General features: G+C 36.8%; 3 protein-coding genes across 4 annotated transcripts; 1 reads left to right on the top strand and 2 right to left on the bottom strand.

Moving 5' to 3' along the window:
* Positions 1–391: 391 nt before the first annotated feature.
* LOC141775266 (gastrotropin-like) lies at positions 392–3,577 on the top strand. Of its 2 annotated transcripts, XM_074648438.1 has the most exons (5): positions 392–552; positions 655–815; positions 1,674–1,763; positions 1,869–1,975; positions 2,205–3,577. In XM_074648438.1, the coding sequence occupies exons 1-4, from the start codon at positions 486–488 to the stop codon at positions 1,926–1,928; spliced, it is 378 nt and encodes a 125-aa protein (XP_074504539.1). In that variant the 5' UTR covers positions 392–485; the 3' UTR covers positions 1,929–1,975; positions 2,205–3,577. The 2 variants fall into 2 exon arrangements, with proteins under 2 accessions (XP_074504539.1, XP_074504538.1); XM_074648437.1 differs by having other exon boundaries at positions 1,869–3,577.
* A 638-nt stretch (positions 3,578–4,215) lies between these two features.
* On the bottom strand, positions 4,216–5,031 carry LOC141774814 (gastrotropin-like). Its single transcript, XM_074647630.1, has 4 exons — positions 4,896–5,031; positions 4,639–4,802; positions 4,448–4,537; positions 4,216–4,338 (listed from the first exon to the last, which is right to left on the bottom strand). Exons 1-4 carry the CDS (start codon positions 4,960–4,962, stop codon positions 4,285–4,287), a joined length of 375 nt encoding a protein of 124 aa, XP_074503731.1. The 5' UTR covers positions 4,963–5,031; the 3' UTR covers positions 4,216–4,284.
* A 1,285-nt stretch (positions 5,032–6,316) lies between these two features.
* LOC141774813 (gastrotropin-like) lies at positions 6,317–7,270 on the bottom strand. Its single transcript, XM_074647629.1, has 4 exons — positions 7,001–7,270; positions 6,739–6,902; positions 6,554–6,643; positions 6,317–6,451 (listed from the first exon to the last, which is right to left on the bottom strand). Exons 1-4 carry the CDS (start codon positions 7,065–7,067, stop codon positions 6,398–6,400), a joined length of 375 nt encoding a protein of 124 aa, XP_074503730.1. The 5' UTR covers positions 7,068–7,270; the 3' UTR covers positions 6,317–6,397.
* Between the last annotated feature and the right edge of the window lie 5,274 nt (positions 7,271–12,544).

Genomic DNA, 12,544 nt, shown 5'->3' with positions numbered 1-12,544 from the left:
TTGGTCTTTTTCCAAGCAGTTCTTCACCTTAAATGCCTTAACTACACTTTCCAACTTCAATTCAAGGATGTTATTTTCTCATTTAAAGTAAGAAATCGGTCCTGAACCTCAAATAAAGAAAGAAAAAGATACATAAAGCTGAAAATACATGCATTGACCGTTCAAAGATGTGCTGTATTTTATGTTCTGAGCTTTTTACAGCACCATACATGCTCAAACTTGCAAAGTGCTGGAAGAACCAGCAGCAGGGAAATACTTTGGATTCTTGCCAAGTTACAACATTATAGCATAAAACAATATCTTAGAAAAACACTGCTGACCTTTTCACACACATGTGGGGGTGACACATGGGGAGGTATATATATATATATGAGAGAAGAGGAAGAGGCCGTTCAAAAGGAACTGAAAACTGTACCAGGCCACTCCTTTTTTAAAAATTTGTCTCATAAACTCCTTCCTCACTTCGTCTCCTGTCTTTCACCATCATGGCTTTCGCTGGGAAATATGAGCTGGAGAGTCAAGACAACTATGTGGAGTTTCTGGAAGTAATTGGTATTAAGATTTTTTATTATTATTATTGATAGACAAGTGGATAAATGTGAGTCGTCATTCATTTAAACTTCTGCATTTGGAATTTCCTCTGCTCTGTCACAGGGCTTCTCAGTGCCAAGACGGACCACAAAGTGGTAACGGAGGTGGTTCAGGATGGGAACGACTTCACCTGGACACAGACCATTCCCAACTGGACCTGGTCCAATAAGTTCACGGTCGGTCAGGAATGCGAGCTGGCAACAATGAAGGGCACCCAATTCAACGTGAGTTGATAACAGGGACTAGACAAAATGATCATTTAGCTGCCTTACCGAGAAGAAATGTATCCAAGTGTGCTATTAGTATTCTTCTATTACATTTAAAATAAGAGAATACTTTCAGTTTACTTTGTATGTACTTATCATAGACATACTTAAAAGTATACTCAAGTTTACTTGGCTTATACTGACAAGTATACAGAAAAGTCTAAGTATACTTGGCTTATACTTGTACTTAATCTTTTGATCTAGATATACTTACTAAAAGTATTATTAAGTATTCGTGCCTTATAGGCCTACAGAGAAGAATACATGGCTTGTAGTTGTGCTTACCTTTTGATAGAGTAGCCCGTTAAAGTGTGTGAGAGTTTGTAAAAATTAGATTTTTTTTTTATTTCTCCGTTCACCTAGAGGCATACAAGGAAAACTTTTTTTTTCTTATCACATTACATCCAGTCAAATAGCAAAAGGAGCAAGTATCTTTATGTGATACATAAATCATTGGCTAAGTACCATCAGTATATATATAGTTTAGGACAAAATTAAACTTATATGTAAACTAGTACTTTAAGTTTACTATTCTTACACTTAAAGTATACTTAAAAGTTTACTTTTATAAACTAAAAAGTGGGCCAATTTAGTATCAAGTATTTAAATAGTACACTTACAAGTATACTACTAGCACATTGATGTAAATATACTTACTACATAAAGTTTACTTGGGGGAAAGACACTTGAACTTTACTTAAGTATACTTCATAAAACTACTTTTTCATAAGTGTGCAAATCTGCCACATATTCTCAACTTGATATAACGCTTTCATGAAATCAAGCTGTGACCTCTGTGACTTGTGTGACCTGTAGGCTCCTGTCACTATGGAAGGCGACAAGATTTCCGTTCAGTTTCCTCAGTACCTCTTCACAGCAGAGATCATTGAGGATAAGCTGGTCATGGTAAGAGAAGTAACCACTTCACTCACTGAGACCATCCTGAATACAAATTGTAGTTTGTTGCCTTTTCATCCCAAATCATCTTTATCTTCTCCATGTGCCCTCTAGATGTGCATAACTCCAGGAGAGAAGGGTGTGTCTTTCAAAAGAATTAGCAAGAGGATCTAATGCTGCGAGACTCAACATGCTTCAATAAAAGAGGCTGCATACAGGAGGTAATTAACATGAAAAAGATTGCTCCAATTATGAAGCAAGAGCAATAAAGTATAACCATCTGTAGTGAGGAGCGGAGTGGAACATCTTGACTTCACACAGATCTTACTTAAAGGGACAGTGTGTAACATTTAGGAGGATGTATTGACAGAAATGGAATATGATATTAATAAATATGTTTTCTTTAGTGTATATTCACCTGAAAATAATAATCGTTGTGTTTTGTGTTAGAATGAGCCGTTTATATCTACATGGACCTCCTGGCAGTTGGTTGTAATCTAAAACCAACTAGATGCCACCAGATCCTACACACTGCTCCTTTAATAGAAGAGGTGAAACTATTTACTGTATTTCTACAAGGATGAAGTAATTTACCTGTAGTGTTCATGTTTGATCCAATATAAATCACAAAAAATAAAGATTGTTTTGCCAAGCAATACTGGGATTTTCTTTCACACCATTTAATAAAAACGACTTTATAATCTACTCAAGTTACATTATTATTATTGCCTTGTCTGGGAGTATTAAATTAGAGTGGACCATATAACTTCTAGCTGGTATGCACATTAAGACACCAGGATCCAAGAGCCATTTAACCATCTATTGAGTGAGGATAATGGGTGGAGGATGGATGACGGATGAATGATGAACAATTATGGATTTTTCTGCACAATAAACAAATTAAAATAAATATTTATATCCATGCTTACCAAAATTACAAATTATAAACAAGAAGTACATAAATTATCTTACATTATTAATGCATCAACACTCTTAAGGATGAAATACTCAAATTATAACAAACATGAGTCAATACCAATTAACAAAATTATACATTCACTTTTTCTAAAGTTAAACAGATTGCCTTACTTACTGGGTTTGACTTTATCTCATGGGTAAGTGGACGATATCACACAGCTCCAGAACAATACCATGATCTGTTAAGGAGTTGGATACAAACATTAAAATAGGATTGATAACAGGTAGAAATAACTAAAACAGATTATCAGAATCATTGTGAACAAACTTACTGGTGTGGCAGCATGGTGTCTGACAAAAGGGATCTGAACAGGACACACCCAGCCTTTATATAACCTTCTCTAGACTACTCCCCTGAGTATTAACAGGTGAATCTGCACCCACTACTACCTGGTCTCACACATTGAATGGCTGGAGATTTTGAACACCATTGGTGTTCTGTTAATGGTCTCATTCTGGGTTTAAAACGTGTTTTCTGTGCAACTTGTACACATATTCACTGCAAAGACAAACTACTATTTCACAAGAAGATAAAACAGATATGTTTAAGGATGTATGTCTTATTGTTGGCATTAGATTTATTTAATGGTTAAAGTTTGAATCCATGTGCAGGAAACAAAAGGGCAAAACATATCAAAAGTGACACAGACACACCCTGCTAATTGTGTTGAACAAATAAAAGGAACCTGGTATTATATGTGTCATCCTTCAGGTATTTGTATATCAAATGAGCAGAAAATACAGTTATCTACTAATATGTCAGAGGATTTTTCTTTTGTGTTTCCTCATTTAGTTTGAATTACCACAGGACCACTGGTTTGAATAAACAAGGCAGTTAAATCAGTGATGGTGCTTCGTTAGTTATTACTTTGTGTGTGTGTGTGGGATGTTTTAGTTTGTATGTCTGTTATTGTATTAACCTAAATGTAAAACCTTTTAAATCAGAAGAGACATCCTTTCATTGTGACCTGCAGAATGTGTGCAGAAACTGTAATTGTAAAGTTAGCTGTGGCAAAAAGAGCTAAAAAAAGAGAAAAAAAAGTGTCATTCAAAATGTTAAATTAAAAACAAGTCGAAGCCACACTGACATTAAAAAAACAACTTTAAACATGCCGACTGTCCATGCCATAATCTGAATAAGCAAATCATCTTATTACCATTATTATAAGATCATTATTCATCATCATTCCCTTTATCTGTAGCCCTTTAGGAAGAGCCCAGGGCTCAGGGGATGTCACCTCTGATCAGTGAGTTGGTTCAGACTATTTTGGTCTGGTTGGAGGCAGCGTGGCCACTAGTGGCTACTAGCAGGGATTTAACAAACAGTGTCTTATCAAAGGTTTCCTCATTCTGTGATGGTTGATGAAAGCTCCAGTAAATAAATGGATCGATGCAACAGACACCTGTTTACACACTGTAATCAGCTGATCCTTCAAAAAATGAATAATTTTAGACACAAGACACAAAAAGATGAATGTTGAATTCTTGTAATGAAATGTTTTATTGTTGCACATTTACTGCAGCCGTTTCAGGCGTCATTAAATGAGGCAGCTCAGTTTGTCTTCTTACTAACCGTCTTGTTAGTAACAGCACCGATGGTGTTGACCTAATAAAAGTGAGGAAAAAAGATAAAGATAATATCAAAAAGCTGCACTCTCTGTCACATCTGTGACACATGTTCACCATCTCACCAGTGTAAAGTTGGACGTACTCACCTCAACAAGCTTGTCACCAACCATCTCAGCGGTGTAAAGGTATTTGGGGAACTGAATCTTGAGTTTACCTCCATCCAAAGTGACAGTGGTCTAAAAATAACAAATAAAAACAAGTATGATCAAACTGCAGTTGAACAAAAATATCTACAATATCATAAAAGATTTAATGAGAAACAAAAGTATGAAATGACCTTGAATGTCTCTCCATCCAGAGTTTTCAGTTCGCTCTCCTTCCCAATGGCGAACAAGTTGTTCCAGGTCTTGTCCATCAAAGATTTGTTCAACTTGAACTTGTCGTTCTGATAGATATCTGTTATCATGTCATCACTGCTGGAATCTTTGGGAACTTCAATTCCTACAGAGAAGATAAGACATAGTTAGCACTAATCACATTTTAACCCAACAGTTCTGACATATTTATTTAAGTAAGTAAGCAGAGGTATCTTACCAACAGCCTTCAAGAATTCCCGGTAGTTCTCCTGGCTCTCCACAACGAATTTCCCTGTAAAAGCCATGATGAAGCAACACTCTGCTGACTACTGCTGACAGTTGGACTAAAGCGACTGGGACCTCTTTATATGCTGCTTCTGTCCCCTTCATGCTAATTTGTATTTATCTTCTCCACGTGTCCCCTAGAAGTGCATAACTCCAAGGGAGAAGGGTGTGACTTTCAAATGAATTAGCAAGAGGATCTAATGCTGCGAGACTCAACATGCTTCAATGGATCATCATGAAACTGCTTCCTCCAATTTACTGAAGCAGGAGCAATAAAGTAACCATCAGTAGTGAGGAGCAAGTGGAACATCTCTTGACTTCACACGACTGTATTTGTTGTTTTACTTTCTTACAGATCTAACTCAACAGAAGGGGTGAAACTTTGTACTGTATGAAATAATTTACCTGTAGTGTCTATGTTTGATCCAATATAAATCACTGAAATATAGCATGTTTTGCCATCAATACTGGAATTTTCTCTCCCTTGTTTCACTCTATTGGTGTTGTGTTAATGGTCTCTGACAATCTGGGTCTAAACCATATTTTTTGTGTAACTTGCAAAGACAAACTACTATTTCACAAGAAGATAAAACAGATATGTTTAAGGATGTATGTCTTATTGTTGGCATTAGATTTATTTAATGGTTAAAGTTTGAATCCATGTGCAGGAAACAAAAGGGCAAAACATATTAGGAGTGACACAGACACACCCTGCTAATTGTGTTGAACAAATAAAAGGAATCTGGTATTATATGTGTCATCCTTCAGGCATTTTTATCTCATATGTCAGAGGATTTTTCTTTTGTGTTTCCTCATTTAGTTTGAATTACCACAGGACCACTGGTTTGAATAAACAAGACAGTTATATCAGTGATGGTGCTTCGTTAGTTATTACTTTGTGTGTGTGTGTGGGATGTTGTACTTTGTATGTCTGTTATTGCATTAACCTAAATGTAAAACCTTTTAAATCAGAAGAGACATCCTTTCATTGTGACCTGCAGAATGTGTGCAGAAACTGTAATTGTAAAGTTAGCTGTGGCAAACAAAGAGCTAAAAAGAGAGAAAAAAAAGTGTCATTCAAAATGTTAAATTAAAAACAAGTTGAAGCCAATTTTTAACATGCTGAGACGAGAGGATTTCACCTCTGCTCGGTGAGTTGGTTCAAACTATTTTGGTCTGGTTGGAGGCAGCATGGCCACTAGTGGCTACTAGCAGGGCTTTAACAAACAGTGTCTTATCAAAGGTTTCCTCATTCTGTGATGGTTGATGAACACTCCAGTAAATAAATGCATTGATGCAACAGACACCTGTTTACACACTGTAATCAGCTGATCCTTCAAAAATTAATAATGTTAGACACAAGACACAAAGAGATGAATGTTGAATTCTTGTAATGAAATGTTTTATTGTTGCACATTTATGCAGCCGTTTCAGGCGTCATTAAAATGAAGCAGCTCAGTTTGTCCTCTTACTAACCATCTTGTTAGTAACGGCACAGATGGTGTTGACCTAAAAAAAGTGAAATAAGAATGTAAATATATTTCATATTTTCTCTGTCACATCTGTGACACATGTTCACAATCTCCCCAGTGTAAAGTTGGACGTACTCACCTCAACAAGCTTGTCACCAACCATCTCAGCGGTGTAAACGTATTTGGGGAACTGAATCTTGAGTTTACCTCCATCCAAAGTGACAGTGGTCTAAAAATAACAAATAAAAACAAGTATGATCAAACTGCAGTTTGAACAAGAATATGATAAAACATTTAATAAGAAACCAACAATATAAAAATGACCTTGAATGTCTCTCCATCCAGAGTTTCCAGTTCGCTCTCCTTCCCAATGACGAACGAGTTGTTCCAGGTCTTGTCCATCGAAAACTTTGTCAGCCTGAAGTGGTCGTTCTGATAGATATCTGTTATCATCTCCTCATTTTTTATGTCTTCGGGAACTTCAATTCCTACAGAGAAGATAAGACATAGTTAGCACTAATCACATTTTAACCCAACACTTGTCACTTGACATATTTATTTATGAAACTAAGCAGAGGTATCTTACCAGCAGCCTTCAAGAATTCAGGGTAGTTCTCCTGGCTCTCCACAACGTATTTCCCTGTAAAAGCCATGATGAAGCAACACTCTGCTGATTACTGCTGATAGTTGGACTAAAGCGACTGGGACCTCTTTATATGCTGCTTCTGTCCCCTTCATGCTAATTTTGTTTTATTTCTCACCAGTTTAACCAAATTAATTGAAATCTGTAAAGAAATACATCTCTAATTGCTGTTCTGCTGACATGCAGCTTAATCAGCAACTTGATAGCAGAATGTTTTCCATATCAATTTACATTCAAGTTTACCCATCACTAGACTCTCAGCACATTGAACACTTACATATTCCTTAAGAGAGGTCTGTGCCACAGCTGAGCTCGCGATCTACCTCAGATCAGCCTCTTTTTATACTGAATAAAAATGGTGTCTTTTGCACATATTATGTTTTGTATTCAACTTTGCAGTGACATTCAAATGCAATCAGGGCACTTTATTGTCTTGGTAATGACCTGATTGATCAGACTGAAATCCACGGTACAAATAGCCAACAAACAATTCTACAAGTGAGTAACATTAGCTTCTAAAATCAGCTGTCATGACACTAACATGCCTGCCTGTGCCGCCATTCGAACACCCAATGCTGCAGTGAATGCATCTCAGAGCTCTGTAATAACCTTGACCGACTGTCACAGCGCTGAGAGAGACCCCAGATCAGTAGCTGCCACTCCCTTCCACTGATGAACAAGGAGACACATGGATAGATGCAGGGTTTTCTGAGCCAATACCGGCTAATACCTGTCACACTGTACGAAGAGAGGGAATCCAAGGTGCCACGCGTCCTACAGGCCTGCAGCAGCAGTACTGAACATGATGATGGATCATACATATAAAAAGGTAAAGTATTGACTATACCACTACACAGACCTCCTCTACTGATGTTCTACAGAACAGAGGTGTTGATAACATGTGCTCACAGACACTGGAGGATCTAAACCTGCAGAATATTACACATTGCTTATAATACCAAAGCATGCACTGGACACAGGACATGTAATTTGTCCTTTCCCCTTCATGAGACAGAGTGAAAAAGACACTGAGCAGATCACATGAGCATCTGGTAAATGTCTGGTTGCAGGATGATCAGAGGGAAACGGCGCTTAAACGATGCAATATTTATTCCCAAAACAGTTTTTAAAAGGGAAAATTCATGTTTTTATTCATTTGAATTTAGGTCTTTTTTTTATAATTAATTCCATGTTACAGTGTTTAGACTTCTTTTCTTTTTCTTTATTGTATTTAATCATCATTTGAACTCAAAGGTTCAAAAGTTTGTTAGGCATCTGGTCTCATCATACTTTTGTTTTTATCTTGTTATGTTTCTTTCTGCTTGTTGAAGGTTCATCTTGTTTTTTTCAAATACAAATAAAGTAAATGAGATCAAATATCTGCCGGGGATGTGAGTCCTTTGTCAGTATTACTCAGCAGAAATGAACCGCTGCAGGCTCAGAAACTGAGCAGGGCCGGGCCTCGGTTCGGCTCAGGTGGTAGAATATATTTTAATGAGTATTTGATTAATATGATCTGTGCCTCGGGAGGTGTCTGGTGTTATGAACGCAATATCACGAACGCCTGCATGTGCTAACTAATACAATGCAATAGATCGAGATGCAGGAAGAGATACTGAGTTTATTGAGACACAGGTGTTCATTCAACTTTTTTGAGTATTTATTGAGTTTTTTTGTGTTATTGCACTTAACTGCAGACACCGCAGTGAATGTTTATGTATCATATTTGAGGGCTATTGATTTCAAATACAGCATACACACAGCCTGGTTCCAGACCTCTGAATCGCCACATCTACAATTGTTTTCAGCAATTATAATGAGAAACAAAATGATATGAAGAACATTATGAAGTGAAATGAAATGTTAAATCAGTCTGATGATCAAGCTAACATGAACATGAGCATCTGAGAAACCCACTTTCATGTAAGTGGGACCAAAGTACTTAGAGTAAAATGTTGATAAAATAAGATTTATTAATATCCATATATTGCTCTTGATGACTTGAAATTGGAAATGTAGGAAAGTATTTTTTTTTTTAAATACTATATAACTTTCACTGCTGCTCCTCTTTCTTTTACAGTTAAAGTTTTGGTCCAGACATGCATACTGTAAATGGTAAATGGTAAATGGACTTGGACTTATATAGCGCTTTACTGTATGTCTACGTCGGGTTTTCCCAAAAAAGGGCGCAGGTCACCATACAGCCGGACCACTTCCATTCATAAAATCTTTCTTTCAAATAAAATCCCCAAAACAGCCCTGGCTACAAGTCGTAGACACTGTACAGTTTGATAGTTGGAAACAAATTGATATAAGTAAACAGAGAACATGTTTACCCTCAACGAGGAAACCCTCTGTTGCCATGGATACACAGTACAGCTGCTGATACTGAAATGAAAGAGAAATGTCTCAATCAGATATATTCACAAATGTTAGGAGTCCTTTCTTTACTACTTTTGTTTCTATTGATTCTATTACTGGAGATGCAAAAAAGAACTGCACTTCTCCATTGTCACCACTACGAGGCGCCCTCATTCCTCCATAAAACACCAGAGGCAGTTTGCCTCTCCAAAGTAAGCCCTATGAATCTATGTCAGTGCATTAAGAGAATGAATGGGGTTCTACTTTTTGCAAAAGGGATATAAAATGTTATCAAATATGTAGCTGGAGTACATTCACATTTGGAAAGCTGTCATTTATATTGACTGTGGGATTTAATGTATCCTGCTTGTTTAGCAGTTTGCTTCTTTTAATGAAGAAAAGCTGTTGCACGGTGGCAAAATGAACGAGAAGTTTCCATTCGTTAATGTGTGTGAAAACATGAACACATTGCTCCCTCTGTAAGAGATTCAGCCACTCGTCCTGGACATTCGACATGCTGAGTTTCACCATGAAAAAGAGAAAATGGAGAACTTACTCATCAAAGAATCTGGGGGCTTTTGCAGCTGTTATATGGTAAAAAGAAAAGAAAAATCTGACTTATGGTATAATATCACAAGGCTCCTGTTATGGAGCTTTTTAATGAGTGTGACATCACAAGGGAGGATGGTAGCTTTTTTTTGTCACGTGCTCTTAATGAGGAATAAAAGTGAATTTTAATGATACAGATGGGACATTTTCAAAGCTGAAATTCAGTGGCCTGCTTTTACTTTTGAATCACTGAATCAGAGAGAGGATGGATAAAGGAAAACTCACTATGAGAAGGAGAATAACATGATCATATATTCAACTAAGAAGAAAAGAATTACTATTAAACTAATTTTCATGAAATAGTATGACAATGGCCTTTTTTCCTCACATTAAAGAGACTAAATGTAGTTTTTATTATTGATACTTATTGGATATCTTATCATTTCCATAATAATGGCTCCTCTTGCACATGTCCAATTCTTCACAGCTACACAAAATACACATAAAAAAATATTTATTTGTATCAAAATAGTCATTTCAGTGCACTGTGTGTAAAGTATTGCTACCAGCTACAAAGGTTTAACTGGTGAGCGCAAGATAGATTTATACTAATATACATTTGCTTTAGTATGCAAAGTTTACAGTTTAATGACGCTTCACAGAAACATTGTATTTGCATAGCAAATGGATGTAAGACAATTATGCTAAAGTGGGGCTGGATAAACCTGCCAGACAGCCTCAGGTCAAAAATAGCTGCCGGGCCTCTTTTAACCCTTTCCTTCCTCTGACTCTGTGCGTTGGGAACACTTCTTCTAAACTGAAATAAGTCCATGTCATTTGATTAAACACAAATTAATGTAGGAATTTGCAGTATATACGCACAAAACCCCCCTGCTGATTAAATGTTGTATTGTAAGTTTGTGTACTGAGACCCTCACCCACCATATAACGTAAGGTGAGCAGCCCTCTCTGCACCCCCGACCCACCCTCTTCCAAATTCTTCCTGGAAGCCAGCAGCTTCTTCAGCCCCCTAAAAGCTTACAGGAGACTGTGAGAATGATCCATTATCAAACTGACAGCCACGAGTGGTGCATTGCTCCCCCGTCTCCACCCTCTCCTCACAGATGGGCCACTTAACATCGGAGATCTTGGAAAAATCCCTTCAATCTCAACATCACTTTTTACCAAATGTTGTTCAAAATAAACAAATCGTGTGCCAAATACGGATTGCTCTTTAATCTGTATGCCAAGTTAATTAGGTTTTGATCAGGCTTATGTGGAGGAACACTGTGCTTTATTTATTTTTTAACTTAATGCTAATTAAAGATGTGTGAGCTGATGTGATTAAGCATTTGCACATGGTTACAGATTTGTGAAAAACGACCAAACAACTCTTTCAACGTCATAATGAAAAACATATTCTGCTGCGTTGGAGAGAACACAGCTGAGGCTAAAAAAAAATGCCCACAGTCCACTGACTGTCCACTGTGTCCAACACGAGAAGGGCGGTCAATCTGCAAGCATTATATTGGAGTATAATGTCTGGTGTGTGAGAGAGAGCTCCGTCACTGAATAAATTTCTATATATCAAAATGCCGCAAAACATAGAAAGCTCTGACTGAGCTGTGGAGGCGGAGTTGAGAAGCAGAAGAGAGGCTGAACTTGTTTCTCAAATACTGAATAATAACTTTGTCTGCAGTGGGAAAAGTAGTACTGTTATACTGTTCCACCCGTGGTTACGAGTGTGGGAATGAGAGATTAACTATTTGCTCTTGATTTGACCTCAAATACAAAGTGTGCTTTAGTCAGTAGTGGATAAAGTATGCACATCTTTTGAGTTCAGTAACGGTTGCAGTGCAACACAATAACAATACTCCAGTACAAGTAAATGTCCTGCATTCAAAGCTTAAGTAAAAGCAGTGAAGTATTATAAGAAAAATATATACATGAGTATAAAAGGTACTCATTATCAGCAGAGTGGTCCATGTTTATTTATGCATTAATGTATATGAAACATTTTATTTTTGTAGCTTGTATTAGAGCTGCAACAATTAATCGATAATAGATTAGTTGTCAACTATCAAATTAAATGGCCAACTATTTTGATAATCAATTAAGCTAAATTCTCCGATTCCAGCTTCTTAAATGTGAATATTTTCTGGTTTCTTTACTCCTCTATGACAGTAATCTGAATATCTTTGAGTTGTGGGCAAAACAAGACATTCAAGGACGTCATCTTGGGCTTTGGGAAACACTGATCAACATTTTCTGACATTTAATAGACCAGACAACTAATCCATTAATCGAGGAAATGATCAACAGATTAATCAACAATGAAAATAATATTAAATTGCAGCCCTATATTTTATAAAATCCTCATATGTTTTGTATGTCAAAATTAATCTGCAAAGTAAAAGTTAACTACAGGTAAATGTAGGGGCGTAAAAAGTATTATATTCTCTCTGAAATGTAGCGGAGAAGAAGTATAACGCAGAAGAAAACGGAAATAGTATTTAAGCACAGTGTTTGAGTAAATGTACTTAGTTACAGCTCACCACTGGCTTTAGTTTAGTGCTA

This window comes from Sebastes fasciatus, chromosome 10 (genome assembly GCF_043250625.1).
Source record: "Sebastes fasciatus isolate fSebFas1 chromosome 10, fSebFas1.pri, whole genome shotgun sequence".
Classification (NCBI taxonomy): domain Eukaryota; kingdom Metazoa; phylum Chordata; class Actinopteri; order Perciformes; family Sebastidae; genus Sebastes; species Sebastes fasciatus.
This window is presented reverse-complemented; position numbering and strand designations above follow the sequence as displayed.

What these genes read in the sequence shown, in the direction of transcription:
- LOC141775266 (XM_074648438.1), top strand. Translation starts at nt 486, where the DNA reads ATGGCTTTCGCTGGGAAATATGAGCTGGAGAGTCAAGACAACTATGTG. An exon ending in GGAGTTTCTGGAAGTAATTG is followed by an intron (nt 553 to 654) that starts GTATTAAGATTT and finishes GCTCTGTCACAG; the next exon opens with GGCTTCTCAGTGCCAAGACG. An exon ending in TTGAGGATAAGCTGGTCATG is followed by an intron (nt 1,764 to 1,868) that starts GTAAGAGAAGTA and finishes TGTGCCCTCTAG; the next exon opens with ATGTGCATAACTCCAGGAGA.
- LOC141774814 (XM_074647630.1), bottom strand. Translation starts at nt 4,962, where the DNA reads ATGGCTTTTACAGGGAAATTCGTTGTGGAGAGCCAGGAGAACTACCGG. An exon ending in TGGATGGAGAGACATTCAAG is followed by an intron (nt 4,538 to 4,638) that starts GTCATTTCATAC and finishes TGTTATTTTTAG; the next exon opens with ACCACTGTCACTTTGGATGG. An exon ending in TTGGTGACAAGCTTGTTGAG is followed by an intron (nt 4,339 to 4,447) that starts GTGAGTACGTCC and finishes CACTTTTATTAG; the next exon opens with GTCAACACCATCGGTGCTGT.
- LOC141774813 (XM_074647629.1), bottom strand. Translation starts at nt 7,067, where the DNA reads ATGGCTTTTACAGGGAAATACGTTGTGGAGAGCCAGGAGAACTACCCT. An exon ending in TGAATTCTTGAAGGCTGCTG is followed by an intron (nt 6,903 to 7,000) that starts GTAAGATACCTC and finishes TCTTCTCTGTAG; the next exon opens with GAATTGAAGTTCCCGAAGAC. An exon ending in TGGATGGAGAGACATTCAAG is followed by an intron (nt 6,644 to 6,738) that starts GTCATTTTTATA and finishes TGTTATTTTTAG; the next exon opens with ACCACTGTCACTTTGGATGG.